At 49.5% G+C, this 17,159-nt stretch overlaps 7 protein-coding genes across 7 annotated transcripts; 3 read left to right on the top strand and 4 right to left on the bottom strand.

The window, feature by feature from the left end:
• Window positions 1-92: 92 nt before the first annotated feature.
• PG994_009586 (uncharacterized protein) lies at window positions 93-1,034 on the top strand (the record flags this gene model as incomplete). Its single annotated transcript, XM_066860995.1, has 2 exons — window positions 93-175; window positions 245-1,034. The coding sequence occupies 2 exons, from the start codon at window positions 93-95 to the stop codon at window positions 1,032-1,034; spliced, it is 873 nt and encodes a 290-aa protein (XP_066713165.1).
• A 551-nt stretch (window positions 1,035-1,585) lies between these two features.
• Window positions 1,586-2,513, bottom strand: PG994_009585 (uncharacterized protein; the record flags this gene model as incomplete). Its single annotated transcript, XM_066860994.1, has 2 exons — window positions 1,586-2,316; window positions 2,390-2,513. 2 exons carry the CDS (start codon window positions 2,511-2,513, stop codon window positions 1,586-1,588), a joined length of 855 nt encoding a protein of 284 aa, XP_066713164.1.
• Window positions 2,514-3,354: 841 nt separating this feature from the next.
• On the top strand, window positions 3,355-5,204 carry PG994_009584 (vitamin H transporter; the record flags this gene model as incomplete). Its single annotated transcript, XM_066860993.1, has 6 exons — window positions 3,355-3,563; window positions 4,491-4,513; window positions 4,577-4,784; window positions 4,858-4,927; window positions 4,990-5,096; window positions 5,153-5,204. The coding sequence occupies 6 exons, from the start codon at window positions 3,355-3,357 to the stop codon at window positions 5,202-5,204; spliced, it is 669 nt and encodes a 222-aa protein (XP_066713163.1).
• Window positions 5,205-6,088: 884 nt separating this feature from the next.
• PG994_009583 (uncharacterized protein) lies at window positions 6,089-6,834 on the top strand (the record flags this gene model as incomplete). The annotated part of the gene is made up of 3 exons (XM_066860992.1): window positions 6,089-6,211; window positions 6,355-6,494; window positions 6,612-6,834. The coding sequence occupies 3 exons, from the start codon at window positions 6,089-6,091 to the stop codon at window positions 6,832-6,834; spliced, it is 486 nt and encodes a 161-aa protein (XP_066713162.1).
• A 5,361-nt stretch (window positions 6,835-12,195) lies between these two features.
• On the bottom strand, window positions 12,196-12,777 carry PG994_009582 (uncharacterized protein; the record flags this gene model as incomplete). Its single annotated transcript, XM_066860991.1, has 1 exon — window positions 12,196-12,777. The coding sequence occupies one exon, from the start codon at window positions 12,775-12,777 to the stop codon at window positions 12,196-12,198; it is 582 nt and encodes a 193-aa protein (XP_066713161.1).
• A 737-nt stretch (window positions 12,778-13,514) lies between these two features.
• On the bottom strand, window positions 13,515-15,354 carry PG994_009581 (uncharacterized protein; the record flags this gene model as incomplete). The annotated part of the gene is made up of 7 exons (XM_066860990.1): window positions 13,515-13,631; window positions 13,771-14,108; window positions 14,151-14,503; window positions 14,610-14,709; window positions 14,765-14,824; window positions 14,876-15,064; window positions 15,120-15,354. 7 exons carry the CDS (start codon window positions 15,352-15,354, stop codon window positions 13,515-13,517), a joined length of 1,392 nt encoding a protein of 463 aa, XP_066713160.1.
• Window positions 15,355-15,624: 270 nt separating this feature from the next.
• On the bottom strand, window positions 15,625-16,894 carry PG994_009580 (P-loop containing nucleoside triphosphate hydrolase protein; the record flags this gene model as incomplete). Its single annotated transcript, XM_066860989.1, has 3 exons — window positions 15,625-16,080; window positions 16,202-16,319; window positions 16,599-16,894. The coding sequence occupies 3 exons, from the start codon at window positions 16,892-16,894 to the stop codon at window positions 15,625-15,627; spliced, it is 870 nt and encodes a 289-aa protein (XP_066713159.1).
• Between the last annotated feature and the right edge of the window lie 265 nt (window positions 16,895-17,159).

The raw sequence follows: 17,159 nt of genomic DNA, 5'->3' as shown, positions 1-17,159 counted from the left end.
GCCCATGAGCAATGACAATTGAGACTCGCAACCTGATTATACACCGAGTTGATTAAGCAAATTGTAACCAGCACGAAAAGTCATTTGGAAAAATGGAGTGGAAAAAGGACAACAGGACTTACAAGATCCTCTCGGATGCCGAGAAAGGCGGATACGGCGTCGTTGCGCCCATAGCGTAGGTCAAGCCAATCCAGCTCTGTTTCTGGAGCAACTCTCTGGCTGTTATAACATACCTTCGCTGCAGATACAACATCGAGTGCATCCTCGCCTTCATCCGAGCCGCCGAGGCCAAGCGCGCGCCACTCATCATCCAAGTCTTCCCCTGGGCCATCACCTACAGCGCCGGCCTGCTCGTCCACGCCGCTGCCCACGCCGCCCGCGCCGCCACGGTCCCCGTCGCCATCCACCTCGACCACGCGCAAGACGCGGCCCTGATCCGGCACGCGGCCGCGACCCTGCCCTTCGACTCCATCATGGTCGACATGAGCCACTACGAGATGGCGGAGAACGTCGCGAAAACCAAAGAGCTCGTCGCGTTCTGCAATGCGCACAAAATCTGCACCGAGGCCGAGCCCGGCCGCATCGAGGGCGGCGAGGACGGCATCGCCGACACGACGGACCTCGAGGGCGCGCTGACGACGCCCGAGCAGGTCGACGACTTCGTGGCGACGGGCATCGACTTCCTCGCGCCCGCTTTCGGCAACGTGCACGGCGAATACGGCGCGCGGGGCCCCGTGCTCGAGTACGACCGGCTGGCCGCGATCCGGGCCAAGCTGGCGGCCTCGAAGGATACAGATGTGCGTATTGTGTTGCACGGTACTAACGACTTTCCCGAAGACGTGATGAAGCGGTGCATCCAGGGCGGCTGCAGCAAGATCAACGTCAACAAGTTGGTGCTGGACGACTACCTCGCGTACATCAAGAAGCAGGCGGCCACGGCTAGCTTGACGACGTTGATGGAGGACGGGACTAAGGAGATACAGAAGTTGATGGAGTGGCAGATGGACGTTGCTGGGTCGGCGGGGAAAGCATAGCCAGAATTCCGAGGTTTCGAAGTAAATAATGAATACATAAACTGCTTGATGAAAGTTCAGTCGCTTTCTGGTGTTTGTAATTTGAGTCCAGGTGTTGTGAGACTAGACATCCGGCCATGGTAAAATTGCTGTTTAATCAAAAATCGCTTGAGTATAACAGACTTGACTGATTTCTCTCAAAACTTGACTTCCTGGATGTTTTCATCATGATTCATGAATTATCCGCTATAGTAAAGATTGATGACTGCTCGTTGTGAGTAGTTGAGGCCTGATGAGTTCAGCTGACTTGACTTGATTTAGAAGTGCAGGCGGAAAGATCCTGCCGAGCGACTAGTAATCGAGGAACATAATACATACAACCAACTGTTTCAGTAACTTGGCAGATGATAAAACTGGACGCGAGTCTACAGGCTGCTTTTACGAAACGATGACGAAATGTATAATGGCCTTAATCTGGTATTATGTCTGGTACCTTCTAATTATTGAACACATTCTATTTATAAGATGTCAAACCCCCAAACTCCATCATGCAACCAACCCATTCATTTCCTTTACCAAGCACCAACAATGCCGGCTATGGGGATATCAATACCCGTGGTATACGTCGCCGTGTCCGAGAGAAGATACACGTACGCGCCGCCGAGCTCCTGCGGCAGCGCCAAGCGCGGCATGCCGCCGTAGTACTTCATCTTGAGGTCCCAGTCGGGGCTAGTCTCGACGTAGTACGTGAGCGCCGTCTTGACGAAGCCGGGGCTGATGCTGTTGACGCGGATGCCGTACTGCGACCACTCCATCGCGAGCGTGTGCGCCATGTTGCGCACGGCCGCCTTGGTGCCGCCGTAGGGCGCCGAGGGCGCCGCGCGGTTCGGCCGGTACGACGTCATGGACGCGGTAAACACAATCGAACCTTTTGTTTTCAGCTCGATGAACTTGCGCGCCGCGTACGTCGCGCACAGCCACGCGCCCGTCACGTTCAGCCTGTACAACCGCTCGAACTGCTCGAGCGTGAAGTCGAGCGCGGGCTGGTGCTTGGTCGCGCCCGCGTTGGCGATCATGCCGTCGAAGCGGCCGCCCCGCGCCGCCACCTCATCGATGGCCTTCTTAACCGAGGCTTCGTCCGTCACGTCCGTCTGCACGTACTCGAGGCGGCCTGGGTTCCTCTTGGCCAGGGCGGCGAAGTCGTCGCCGGGCTGGCTGATGTCCATGGAGAAGACCTTGCCCGCTCCGTTGGCTAGGCACACCTCGGCGAGGCCGAGACCGATGCCTTGGTTTGCGCCGGTGACTGGAAAATTGGCACTGCGATTAGCTTGGGCCCAACGTCGTCCTAGGATGGGAAAGGGGAAGGAAATACTTACTTGCAATCACCTTGTCTTGGAGAGTGACTTGCCAGTTGTGGCCGGCTTGGGGTAAGGTGGAAGGGTAGTTGTCTGCAACCGGAGCGTCGCCGCTCACAGCTGAGTCTAACGCAGAGGGAGACATTATATGTGGTATGGAAGGGGAGATGCGAAGATCGGTTTGCAGTTTCTAGGCTGGCTTCTATGAATCCAAATGACAATCTTGTTGGTGATTGAAAGACAGGCTGTGATGAGAGTTGAGGGTATCAAGTCGAGGTGGTTGTCATAAAAACTGCCAACCACAAGATGCGCAAGAGTCTAGAAGATATATCTGCGCTTCTTTACCGCAGCGTCTATCTACTAGCTCACCATCCCAACGTTGTGTGGGGGATTTGCGCCTCTATGCGACCGCGTTAGCAATAGTGCAGTTCCCAGTTGCGGAGAGTGGATAATGCTAGCGTATGTCGTCGTCTCGGGGCACAGGTAGTCACCAGATGCCCCCATGATGGCCGAGACACGCGGCAAGGGGCTCCAGCCTATGGGTCAAGAACCTCGTCCCGCGCCACGTCTCCACACATTACCTCAGCTGCAATGTAGCGCGAGTCAGTTAACCATGCGGGGGGCAAGGGTGGTTCCCTGTACCCCGTGTGGGAGAATTATTACCACACCATGGTGGATCAGGATGGAGACTGGGGTAGAAAGATAGTATGGGGAAATGGGAAATCTTGGGAGGTTCAGATTTCTGATTCCCGACTATCTGGAGATCGAGGCGGGATTACGTCCGTTGACCTAGTAGCCGGTCTTGTAAGCTTGTGGCCATCTTATCAGAAATCGAAGGCTGAATTGATTATAAAGACTTGGCTGCGTCTATTGAATGCAGATAACTCGAACCTCGTCTCTACAATCCACTCACAAATAATACCTCAAGCTGTTTTGACGGCGGTCTTCCATCTCTACTCCCTTATATGAGCCGCCAAGCCCCCAACATGGATATCAAACAGTCAGACAAGGCTTCGGGAGAGCACGAAGAGTTCGTGGATTCCGAAAAAATGAAGAGCCCCAAGGCCCAAGATGAATACGCCGAGGCCTATGTGCCCGACACCGAGGAGGAGCGAAAGCTGGTTCGCAAGATTGATCTCTACATCCTACCAACCATGTGGATCATGTATCTGTTGAGCTACATGGACAGGACAAAGTAAGCAGATTAGCACCGTGAATCGTTCATCATCATGACTGTCATGAAATCCGTGCTATGACCACAACGCTGACTCTATTCCCACCCATAGCATCGGCAACGCCAAGATCGCCGGCATGGACAAGGACCTCGACCTGACCTCGGACCGCTACTCGATCGTCCTCGTCGTCTTCTTCGTCGGCTACGTGCTCTGGGAGGTGCCCTCCAACATGATCCTGGCCCGGACCAAGCCCTCCATCTTCCTGCCCGCCATCATGTTCCTCTGGGGCTGCGCCACCGTCGGCATGGCCTTCATCCACAGCTACGAGGCCCTGCTCGGCCTGCGCGTCCTCGTCGGCCTGCTCGAGTCCGGCTTCGCGCCCGGCATGCTGCTGCTGCTCTCGAGCTGGTACAAGCCCGACGAGCAGGCCCGCCGCTTCGGCGTCTACATCTCGGCCGCCATCCTGTCGGGCGCCTTCGGCGGCCTGATCGCGGGCTCCATCACCAAGGGGCTCGACGGCGCCCACGGCCTCGCCGGCTGGCGCTGGCTCTTCATCGTCGAGGGCGCCGCCACGGCGGGCTGGTCCCTCATCGCCTCGTTTATTCTGATGGACTTCCCGGCCAACACCAAGCGCCTCTCGGTCGCCGAGCGCGAGCTGGCCATCCGCCGCCTTATGGCCGACCCCTCGCACCTCGACGGCGGCGAGGACCGGCCCAAGCTGTTGCACTTCCAGGCCCTCAAGGTCGCCCTCACCGACTGGAAGGTGTGGCTGTTCGTCGTCGGCTACATGGCCGTCGTCGGCTCGTCCACGCTGTCCTACTTCTACCCTACTCTGGTGGCCGGTCTTGGTTACTCGACTGTCAACGCGTATGTATTCTATCAGTTCCATTATTTTCTCTTATTTCTTTTAGGGGTCTTTGACTAACATGTTGTGTGTTCTTATTTAGTCAATACATGACTATCCCTATCTGTAAGTAATCCAATCGTTCCAATGTACCGCCGTTGCTTAGCCATGCTAACATTCCATTCTTAGATGTTTGCGCATTCGTCGTAACGATAGTTGTCGTTTACTACATGGACAAGTACCCTCGCTGGAGAGGATTAGTCTTGGGCTGCGCCATGGGCGTGGCGTGTCTTTGTTCCATCATTACATGCGCCGTGTACGACTTCAAGGCCCGGTATACTCTGCTAGTCATCATGGCTTCTGGCCTATGGGCTTCCAACGGTCTCTCGCTGGCATAGTAAGTCGACCCCGGCGATTAATCCTGGTTTAGTGTCATCGGATCATGCAGTTAGCTGACTTTCCAATTACAGCGCGAGCTCCACCTTCACGACAATGACTGCCGAAGTTCGTGGTATCAGCCTTGCTTTCGTAAACGCCATGGTATGTGACCGTTGCCCGCAACTACTGTTGTCTCTTGGCATGAGCTAACTTGGGCATTGCAGGGAAACCTAGCCCAAATCTACGGATCGTACCTGTTCCCGTCCAAAGACTCGCCGAAGTATCTGATGGGCTTTGGAGTCATCTCCGGTCTATGTTTCACCGGTGTCGTGTAAATCCAACCCAGTCATCATATTCCTTACGGGCCTATAACTAACGTTTCCACAGGGCTTACCTCGGGCTATTTGTACTCCTCAAGAGGCCTTCTGCTCGGCGCTAGAAGACCATGACTGACCTCTTCGCAACGGACCTAGCAAGTTCTGTATATAATATCCAAATTCATTCAAATATTCAGCCATAAATATTAAGAATCTCTTGACCAGTACAGATATATTTTGAACATCCCCGCTGAAAAGTTCCATATTCCCAAACTGCCACATATGGTCTATCGCGTAAAGGGGGCAATTGCAACTCGAACGGCCCATCCAACATCTTTGGGTTCTACCATCTCTCAGCAAGTACTTAAGCGAGATGATATTCAAGGCTTGAACTCAACAGGATGCGGGGAAATTATTGAAGCAAGGGGGGAGATTAACGAGGGACAAAAACGACGGCTTACGCTCGGATGCTGTGTGGTAGATAACTAGCCAATCAAGTAGACCGGAGGAATCGCCAGTTGGCCTTGAGTAAAGCTCTGCTAGCTCGAGAATCAACAGGGGGTAGAAGCCGGGGTCAAGGGGGGCTGACGGGAGGTTTCCCCCAAAACTGCCCGCCCCCTCGGAACAAGCCTCCCAGCGCTTCATGACCGCAGCTCATTCGACGGAGGCGCTTCAAAAGAATAGCTGTGATATGGGGGCAGATTCGGCATTGTAACGGGCTGTGAAGAGTCGGCTGCCGCTGAATGTAAGGGCGGTAAATAGAGAACTGCACCTCGTCGCTCATGAAACCTACGCCACATCCTTCTTGCAGATCCCCCACGCCCCTTGATTAATAGAGAGCCAACAGCAGAGAACCAACTGCCAACAGCAGAAGGGATAAGCGATCTGGATCAGTAGGCTTATAAGCTTCCACGGCGCCCGTCTTGGCTCGGGTTTCCAAAAGTTAGACAAGACATTCATTCAATCGATCCACACTCGTTATCGTTGTCAGCCACGTCCCCTCATTATGAAGTCTTTCGTTACACCCTTCATTCTGCTGCTAGCCGCGTGCTCGGAGGCCGCTTACGGCAGTGGCCATGTCCACCTACAGGCCCGCGACGACGCTAAGCCTTGCGCCCGCCGAGCTGATGTACGTAGAAGAAGCCCTTCCCCAGTTGCTACTTGCGAGTTTCCACAAACAAGCTGAAACGCACCAACATCCCTTTTACCTAATCAAATGCGGCTACTCCGGTTGAAATTGAGCTAACATGAGTACCCCATCGCCAGATGAAGCTATGCTCCGGCGGTAACGGCACCGGCGACTGTTTCCCTGACACCTTCGCCTTCCAGAAGTGCTACGACCTGGCCGGGACGTGGACCCAGGCGCGGACCTTGACGCCGCACCAGACCTGGTACGATTGCTACGCATACACGTGAGTATTACCCTTTCCTTGCTTTCTTGCTTACTTTCTCCCTTCCCCTACACTGGAACAACTGGCGCAAGTAAGGCAGATTGAAGCGTTCCGTGTCCGCTGACTTCGTCCTCGCAGCAAACCCTGCTCTGCCATCACCCCTGCCACCGAAGCCGACTGCCAGCCAGCTACGGACTGCGATCTCAAGGTTGGCAACACCACCGGGGACGCGAAGGCGCTCTTCTTCCCGGGGACAGACTACAGGAGCTGGGATCTCCAGCTCTACCACCTACAAGGCATGGTCAAGTCGTTCGCGTGTTTCTCCAGACTACCTTCTGGAGAGCCCGGCATGGTGGAATAAGAGCTGGCTAAGACATTCGGTTCCAATCAAGGACCAGCGTATCTAGTGGTTAGTCTCCAAGGCCAATTTCACGGGTTATGGCTTCCATATGCGTTTCTTTCTTTCGAGCCTCTTTGTTTAACACGAAGGGTCACCTCTTTTTTACAATATCATGAATCACAGTTGTTAACCCACGACTCCAAAGGCAGGATTTGGCGAATCTAGTAGTTTATTTCCTAATATCGCAGACTTATCACCTTTATTCCGATGATTTGTTTTTACTATGCCCGCATTTATGCTCGAGTCAATTCCGCTACTTCTCCTAGTTCCGTTTCGCTGTGCATCGGCTTATATCCTCTACCTTTCTTGAGACCACCAAGTGCTTATCACGGAGACTCTGGTATGGTTCTACTCTAACTACTCGGAGGTTGAATATATCGTTCTCGTACTCGTTGGCAGGCATAATATGATGGTCGTTGCTGGCTACTAGGGACTCTTGGGAATCGGTAGCCTATGAGTCGTCGATGGCCCGTTACATAAGTCAGTCACCATCGTATCTCCTCGTCGATGAGGAGTACGGCCATTAACGATTAATCGATCTGCTGAGGGTCCCTGTTGACCTCCCCTTTTCTTATAATCGGCGGTTATTTGATCGATAATCCTTTGAAAATGTGCAAGCTCGTGGGCAGCAGCATCTCCTACCGCAACTCGTTTCATCAAATCTCTGAGACGTGGATAATGCGCCTCAAGTAGTACTTGTCCTTTTCGCAGTTCTCGCGATTAAACCTCAGCCGGGCGTCGCAATAATAATGAAACATGCGAGCCACTGCGCTGGCCATGTCTCGGATGTATTGGCATGTTACACCCCGCGGTGTTCCTCCACAGCCATTTGCCTGTGTGACTTTTGTTAGCGGGGTGAGAAACTTGCTGGGCAGCTAAAATGCGAGACAAACCTACTTCATAGCTGGAGGCCCAGGCAGAGCAAAGCCAGTGTCAACTGGGTATGGCATCTCCAAGGGCAGCACTTCGGCCTTCTTCACCAACCCAGCCCGGGGTCTTGCGGATATCGAAACGAAATGATCACCGAAGCAAAGTCTCGGCTGAGTATCTTCTTGGCTCTTGAAGCAGGAAAGGTGCAAATAATGAAAATGGATGTAGGAAAGCGCCCATGATCTGATGCGGCGCTGTGACAGTGTGCACTGCAGAAGCTTGACTGGTACATGGGCCGGTCACAACCTGCCCCCGGGGCCTGACCAGCTACGGTGCTGCCGGCACCACTCTGGAAATGGACAACCAGTTGCTTGAAGCCTGCACTCAGCGTCATGATGGGCCATATCTTCTGTTCTACCAGGCGGCGAAGGTAGTTAAGGACTCTCTTGTCCTTAAATGCGTAGATTCTGTCATCTGTCGTTGTGTTACGGGTGAGCTGAGCGCCAGGGGGCCGTTGTTTCCTAGGCTTATGCTGTTCAGACGATGAAAGAGTCTTTCAGAGGTTTGTAGATGTGGCTATATTTATACTGTCTCGAGAACTGACATGGGTTTTGTTAGTGCTAAGGGAAGGACTGGTTTAGTAAGCTAAGGCACCCCTCCACGGACCACCCCTTCACGGACCACCGCGTTTCGCGCCATAAACGCGTTGGACCCTTGGATAATAATATGGATTTCTTTTACCACCTTTACCTCTTAACTATATATGCGACTATTATTTTATTCGTCTTTTTCTGGTTATTTCTCTATATTATTATTTAATACTCAAAGACGTGCGTAGGCTGCGATACGTGACGTAAAGCTTAGATTAGGTATTCGCGAAGCCGTCCGCAGATGAGATGCCGACCGATCGTACGTTATCCGGCGTCTAGCCGGTATACCGACGCGATAAGAGCTAAATAAAGACCGGCAGGTATTATTACTATTTTTAGAGACTTAATTAGCGAATTAAGTTATTAGTTAAGCTAAACTAGGCTTCGCGTTAGCGCTCGTTAAGTTTAAATATATAACTTAACGAATATTAAACGCTTTCGAGGCGTCTTATACGTTAAAGTAATATTAATATACTCGATTTTTAATTAAAAACGAGTTCGTTAAAACTATTAAGTTTAAAATAATTAATTATAACCGCGTTAATAAAGTAATTATTATTAATATTAATATTTTTTTTAATAAATTTAATATTTCGAAACTAATTAATATCTTTTTTAAACGCTTTTATAATATTAATAAAATAAGTATCGGCTAAGGTGTTAGCGGTAATTATTAGGTGATTACCGAAGTTACTAGCTATTTAGCCCTTAAAAAAGACGTCGAAAAAGGGGAATAAATTATTACTTTAAAGTATATAAGCTATAATAGGGTAGCCCTTTCGCCGCTAGTTATTTTTAAAAAGGCCGACGTTTAAAGTTAATAATTTCTAAATTAAGACGGCTATTTTTAAAATAACTAACGGTTTAAAGTATCGCTTAAAAAATAAATTAATAATTTTATAATATTAAATTAAATTTAAAATATTTTTATTTTTTATATTTAATTTTATTACGGTAATAAATAAATCGTTTTAATTTATAACGGCTATAATTTATATATAAATAAAAAAAAATTATAGTTTTATTTTATTAATAAAATATAGTTCGTTTTTACGAGTTATATTATAATTATATTATATAAGTTTTAAATATAAGGGTTTTTAAGTTATTAGAAAAAAAGCTAAAAATCCTATTAAAAATATATTTAAACGCGGTTTTTAAATTTAAACCTATTAAATTAAATACATTAAAAGTATACTATTAAGCTAAGATTAACGTTTTAACTTTTTCGATAATTTAAAATACTTAAAAATAGCTAGGATTTATTCGTGAAATCGATCGAAACTTTTATTATTAAAATATATTATTCTAAAAGATAAGGGTGTTACTTAATTATATTTAAAGCTACGTTTTATAATTAATAAAGAATCGATACTCGATTTCGTCGCCGAATTAACCTTAACGCTTATCGAAACATCCTTTAATAGTTAAGTATTAAGAAATAATAAACGAAAACTAGCCGTTATAAACCTTACTTTTAATCTCCTTTTTTAAAAACTCTTTATTTATAAGGCTAGGAAGGCCTTTAATAAATAAATTAATAAAATCGCGAGCCTCGAGGCTTAAATTAATTATTTTTAAACTAAAATTAATAAAAAAACTACTAAAATATATTAAAAAATAAGAATTATACCGGGATAGCGATTTATTCGTATAGTTAATATACGACGGGTTAAGCGGAAATTAAGAGGTAAGGTTATATTTAAAGACGAATTTACCGACGTTAAGGTATTAAGCAGGCCGTAAAACAATAAAGAGGGAATAAAAAACGATATAACGAAAATAAAAGACTATATTATTATTAGAAATACTAAAAAATAGTATGTCTTAACTAATTTTAGCTATAGAAATAACTTGAATTAAAAGGGTATGTTTAGTAGGTTTTCTAGTCCGCGAAGGGGTGGTCCGTAGAGGGGTGCTTTAGCTTATCGAAATATCTATCTATAGGTTAGCCGTACAGCAGCTATAATACGTGGACAGGAATAGACAGGGGACTTTGGAATGTTATGCTAGGAATTTACTAGTACGACAGGCGAATACCAGCGGATTGAATCAGTTTCATGTGACTTCTGACTGGATTGCCTACCAAACCCTCACCCTCTTATCATACCGAACACAAGCTCTCTAGGATCGACGGGCCAATGCTCGTATTTTCAGATGACAAATCAGTCTAATTTGTGATTTGGCGGAGAAACAAAGATCTATGGGTCCAGGGAATTTGAGTCAGTATCAAACCAATATCTTAATTAGCAAACGAATACTGCATAGCAACAATGCCCACCCATGTAAGACACAGTCATAGAGCACCCTCCTTCGTCTCATAGCAGTCTCGACATCGCCTCATCAGATGTCAGGTCTAGCCCGCGGCAGTAGTGCATGGGTCATGAACCCACTCTACCATCATGGTTCGTCTGTCCCGATGGTTGTCCCGAAGGCAACGAAACGCGTTTTCGCTCTGGAACCAGAATGAACCAAACCGAATCTCCAAAGTGTTGTTCACTGGACCTTGCTCGACGTTGATCATTTCCTCTAGGTCGAAATAGAAACTTTCCCAAAAGAATCCGCAGATGGACTCCTCGTTCACCCTTCTATGAGGACCTCGAACTCGAATAACTCTCGATTGGCGGTCGGCAGGGTCTTGGGGGCGACTTTGACGCGATTCCATGTAGCTCGGATCCGATGACCGTCAAATGCGAAAGCTCGAGATCCAACAGCCGCCATGAAGCGCTCGGCACCGGCTCTGTCCCAAAAGACAACCTTGGCCGCTGCGGTATGGTAATCTCCGGTCGGGGGGTTTGATGTCTGTCTGCACAACGCGGCCTTATCGGAGGTTTTGCAGAAGGTCGTAGTAGCCGATGTTTCCCGGTAATCTTGTCGAAGTTGAATTTCATTCAATTGTGTTTGAGTGAAAGAAACATGAACTTTTGTTTCAAACTGAATGACTTTTGCTGCAATCTGTTGCAGAAAGATTGTTCTAGTTGTGTGGTGACTCCAGTGTGTTTTATGAGCAACACAGGCTGCATATGCCTTAAGGCTAAGGCCCATCAACTAATTGTTTCAAATAACCAAATACTCAAAGAAGCCAATTGATAGAAAACCCACCCTTAACAATCTCTGCAATGTATTGTCTATAATACAGACACTTCACAGCTGATGCAGATACAGTGTTGTTATTGTATAGCCTGACATAAAACGGCACACCCACTCATAAGGGTCCAGCCGCGACTTATTTGACTATGGCAGGCCTGCTACCATTCCTCGGCTTAAAATGGTTAGAATATGGCCGATGTCTGACATCAACAGCTATGTGGATCAAACATTGCAGAATATTACAACCAGGCCATGCTGTCATAGACCTACGTTACAGAAACACAAGTAGGCACATCATTTAAGTAGGTTAAAGAGTAGTAACCTGACTTTATGTTTTTTCAACTGTGACTTAAATGTACCATTATGAATACCTGCAATCTTGCTCTTGGTATTGACACAGTATGCTGTGTCATTTTTCATCAAACCAGGATAACCATCACTCAAGTTATAATGATTTTATGCGAGCAGGACAAACATCAGCTGCACATTAAGTGACATAAGCCTACTCATTACCAAAAGCACCCATCCAGGAGGGGAAATGGCAATGGTTTGTGTTATGGCAACAACTACACGGGACCATGGAACTCCACAAAGGAAAAGCAGATGTGATTTATGAGACACGTTTGCCAATCCCGAAGCTACTACACACACAAATTGTTGAATATTCCCTGAGCCGCTCCCTTCAACTCTGACTTGACCTCCCCCCTCAGGATCATCTCGGGTGTAATGCCCGCCTCCCGTAGAAAGTTTCGTTGACGTCATCGCGCGCGTTGAACCGGGTCCCGTCCACCTGGGCGCCGAGGAAGACGCCGCGGGACTTGGCGTAGATCCAGACGGGGTCCTTGGCGTCGTGCATCGACGAGGCCGTGCCGGCGCCGACGGGACCCGCGGTCACGGACAGGCCCGCGCCGAACCCGAACTTCTCCTGCGTGAAGGCCCGCACCGTCGCGTCGGTGTTGAGCACGCAGACCGATTCTGTGTGGTCGGCGCCCAGGATCACGCCTGCGCCCACGGTGTAGGCGCTGAAGGCCGAGGGCGGGCTCCAGCTGCCGTCGGGCAGGCGCGCCACGACGACGCCTGAGCCGGCGGAGCCGGATACCCACATGCCCACTCGCACGGCGGTGAAGATGGCGAGGCCCTTGGCTTGCTGAATAACTTCGGTGGGGATCTTGGGGCGGCTTTTGCTCTTTTTGCTGGTGTTGGATTCGGCTGATGAGGATGAAGAGGCCAAGTCGACGCCTTCCTGGGTGAAGGACTTGAGGATCTTCTGGGCTTTGGCGATTTCCCTGTCCATGTTGAAGTAGTCTTGGCGGACTTAGGATATGGGTGTTGATTTTGCAGAAGACGATAGGTGAACTGGTGGAGGATGGCGTTGCTTGATGCTTGAGGTTCCTGGCTATTATTTCTGCATGTTGAGATCTGGGAGGGTTTATATACATGTCTTCGTGTCTACATTCTGCGTAGTTACACTGTTGCCTTCCTTCTATTCCAAATATCTTATCGAATATCTAGAGGTATTGCGGCTGTGAGCCAAAGTAATACGCATTCGCCAGCCAACATAAGCCTACCTATGCACGCAGTTTACGCTAATGCGAAGAAAGCCAAGCCCAGTGAGAGCTGATTGGTACACCACCGAGCCGGGACGTCAGATCCCTGCGCAAGGTTCCTGGGCGAATCCACCAACTCAGCGCTAGACTGTGCCCTGTGGTGAATGACAAATAAACACGGCGTGGTCAAAGAGAGGCGTTCATCATCTGGCATATTACACGTTCAATCAGCCACCTAAAACGCGAAATATTGCCTCGTTGTTGTGTTCATAGTCATATACAAATTCCCCACTCCCCCTGTATCCTGAACCCAGCAAAGATCGTGAAAGCCATGTTGATTCATGTTTCTTCCTAGCGTCTGCGGAAGATGGGACGATGACCAATGAAACTACCTTGTTCCAACTAAGCTTATTACAACCTCTCGATATAGAAGAAATACCAATTTGAAAAGACCCCATCGACTAGATATGAAATATCAAAAATATCAAGCACCTTGGCCAGTGCCAGCGACACCCGGGGCACCCCCCTGTCCACCATACGGAGGCTGATTCTGCCCAGCAAAGTCCGCGCTAGATGTAGAGATCTGCGAACCGTCACCATGCTGCAAATTACTATAGCGATATATTGGCTGCCCTTGCTGCCCTTGCTGCCCTTGCTGCCCTTGCTGCACTTGCTGCTGCTGCTGCTTCTGCTGCTGTCCTTGAGCGTTTTGCCATTGAGAAGTCTACATCTGTGCTTACCCTTGCTGCAGCTCCGGGGCGGGCGGGTACCCTTGATTCAATCCGGGCCCAGGGCCACTGCCCAGGTACGGCCAGGGTCTTTTTGGCTGGGTGCTTGATAGAGTCTCGGCTCCATCTGTCCTGGTTGAGTTCCCGGGTACGAGTAGGTTTGGCCCTGCGGATCTGCTTGTCTGCTGTAAGAATTGCCTGGTCCGTGGTTCTGGCCTTGCGGTGGCGCATACTGCCGGTAGATTGACTGGCCCATCTCGGAGGGCGCGCCCACCAGTATGCACTACCGATGCCACCACTTAGTTCGCCCTGGCTCACTGGACGATGGGTCGAATCAACTCCCTGACTTCCTTGAGGTGGGTAGTTCTGGTTGTTTTAAGGGGTGGTATAACTGGGTGTCAGGGGTCTCGGCTGATAGCGGTTGACGTTCAGGCCCGCCGAGTTTCCCATAGTCGAGGAGTAGCTAGGCTCGGTGGTCTGATAGGGCATGGGGGTCTTCGCACACAAGCCGTGGTCGACGGCGCGGCGGTCGCCCTGGGTGCCGCGGATATCGCCGAGGTAGCGATCAAAGTCGAGGTATGCCTTCTGCACGAGGCGGAAGTGGCGGAGCTGCAACTCCACGATGGTACTATTGTCGTATGTTTCGCTTTCATCGTCTTCGAAAACCGTACCGCCGTGCGCGTCGTACTCGGCCAGCGCTAGCGCCGTCTGGCATGCATTGCGGATCTGCCGCCCGTTCCACCGGCTGAAGGTGTGTCAATGAGAAGAATGCACCCCCATCGGCTCGTCAGGTCAAAGTTCTTCTCCAGCTCGTGCTCAACTTCTCGGGCCGTTCTTCCAAGGTCACCTACAACCCGTTAGTCTCGTGAAACAAGGCTAGAAGGGTCCTTTCGGTGGACTTACCGCAGGTTATGTGAAACAAAGGCTTCTGGAATAGCTCTGCCATATCCTCTGTCGAAACATTAGTACTTGACTGTGCAACATGTCATGTGTTGGAGTTACTAACCGGCAGTAGTTGTTTTCCCGACGCCAGGTGCTCCATGAAGAAGCATGATCAGACCCTTACCTAGAAACATAAGGTCAACAATGATCAAGACTCGATGTTCTATGCGCTTACCCTTTCCTCTTATTATGTCGGTCCTGGCATCTTTTTTGTTCGAGGCTCGTTTGCCACGAAAGTGTTGAGTGACTAGTGATCGAACCATCTGGCGATGGCCATCGGGAAGTTCTAGTCGATCAAACGCACTCAGTGTCGAGTCTCTCGCCTCTTTGTTCCCATACCTCAGGTATGTAAGGTCGAGTTTAGCTGTACATGGCATTAGTGAGCAGCTGATCCTGCCAGGCAATAAGCATAATCCTACCCCATTTGCGCGTTCGCAGTACGAAGCCAAATGCTCGACTTGTCATAACCAAGAATTCCTCGTCGTTTGGTTCGTCTTCCGTACCAGGCACAATTTCTTCCAATGGCCGAGGCGAGAGGATCAAGGATGGAGACTCGAACGGTGTTTTGGGAGCCATTGTACGAATGAATATGTTGGTCTGTTCTTCGTCAATGTATTCACCTTGGGGAGGTTTTCGAATCCCCAAAGCAAGCATAGTAACATTTCTCCCGCGGTGAGGAAGCGTTTTCAGAGACGAGCCTTATTTGGGGTGTCCATTCTTTGCGCTTTTCATCGGCAAGGGCCCCGCGATGGCCAATGATGACCTGGCTGTCTACCTCCTCCCCGTGTCGAGAGCAACACCCGTGTAGTACATGGGCTCGAGCTTTGCGATGTCTAGCAACATCTTTCCACGTGCGATGAGGCTTTCACGCAAGCCAGTGTCTTCGCAAGTCGTAACGGATATATAGGCAGCGAGTCGATATCTTTAAGACCTCCAAAAAGGAGGGATATTAAACATGACTTCAACAGGGCCGAACTCCTTGCCGTTGAAGTCAAAGTAGGCACAGTACACCTTCATTGCTAAAGGGTTATCGGCGTCTTTGGGGTCGTAATCTGATTGTCGCACATTTAATTGCGGTTCCAAAAGATCTTTACCCCAGTGACGTGGGCTTTGGACTCGGATAATTCGGAAAGCCTGCTTCTCGGCTTGGTCAACAACCTCATCTCCAGGCCTGTAGAGATGCCATAAATCATGGAATAGAATAACCCTGCACTCGTCGCTTGCGACGTATTCCAACTTGGGCTTGATCTCATCGTCGAAGAACTTCATGAGACAACGCAAGTGGAGCGGAGCTGTGATGGAGCTCGCTAGTTTTTCTTTCAGATTTCCGTCGTCAGCCACCACCTTTGTTCCGGTCATCGTAAGACCATCTGTACTTTCCTGTATCTGTTCTGTATCGATCTTCCAGGATTTCCTTCCTGTTCATGGTGATCCTCCCGGAGGACTCCTACCTTCTCGGAACCTGTGGCAGGTCCGTGGCTGCCACCGGCACATAACGCACCACCTTATTCATGTCGTCAAAGTGCTTTTCCAATCCGGCCAGATGTCCTCGTAGCTCGCCTTCGTTGTATATAAATTCCTTGAAGGGACGGACATATACTACGCTGCCGTCACGAGGGCTTGGATGCACTAAGCTCATATTGTCGACTGAGGGGAGATTGAAGAAGACCGAATGAAGGGCGGCGGAATGAACCTTGATCCTCTCTGGAAGTAGCCCTTGCACCGGATCCTTCACCATAATACCCCTGTCCTGGTAACCGAAAAAAATTTTCGGGGTTCAGGTGATTTGACGGAGACCTTCCGCATCCAGCTCTCCAACAACAGCATGGAGTGGGCTATGGATATGCTCCTCCAAGCTTCTAATCCACGGAAAAGCGAATCTTGGCCAATTAACTCACCCCAATGTGACGGGCTTGTTCTCTAAGTACGCCTTCGTGCTTATTGTCCGCGCAGATTCTTCTTCTGCCCCGTCCAAGAAACTATTCTGGGGATTTCTGGCGGTTCTCCGTGCCACTCTCCGGCGTCGTCGTGCATTCTGAAACGTTGCGTGGCTGATGTTCAAAGTTCCCAAGACACGAACTGTTTCGGTCATCACGTCGCGCACAATCTTTTCATCGTTGGAGTCATCGGAATCATATGAATCAGAGTCATATTCGCTGTCGTTGCTCTTTCCAGGTTTGGTCACACTCTGCATATTGAAAATGTTATTGATCAATGCAAGGTTGGCATCGATGGCTTTGAATCACTCATCGAAAGCTTCGATATCTGTGACATTGTGGGTGGCCGTGATACTGGGCGAGCTTGATTTGTCGCTAAGACTCGCTTCGCCACTTGGATTGGGAATGGAATCCTGGGAGCCTGACGGGTGCGAACTTGGTTCCATGTCGTCTTAAATACCTCCAAGGGTACAAAGGGTCTGCGGAATCTTCAGTTTGACGAGAACAGAGATTCCAAATGCT

Source organism: Apiospora phragmitis, assembly GCF_038363925.1.
Source record: "Apiospora phragmitis strain CBS 135458 chromosome Unknown utg000009l:1.0-1189150.0:1.0-1190623.0, whole genome shotgun sequence".
NCBI classification, from domain to species: domain Eukaryota; kingdom Fungi; phylum Ascomycota; class Sordariomycetes; order Amphisphaeriales; family Apiosporaceae; genus Apiospora; species Apiospora phragmitis.
The sequence above is the reverse complement of the archived record's forward strand: the minus strand, read 5'-3'. Positions and strand labels throughout refer to the sequence as shown.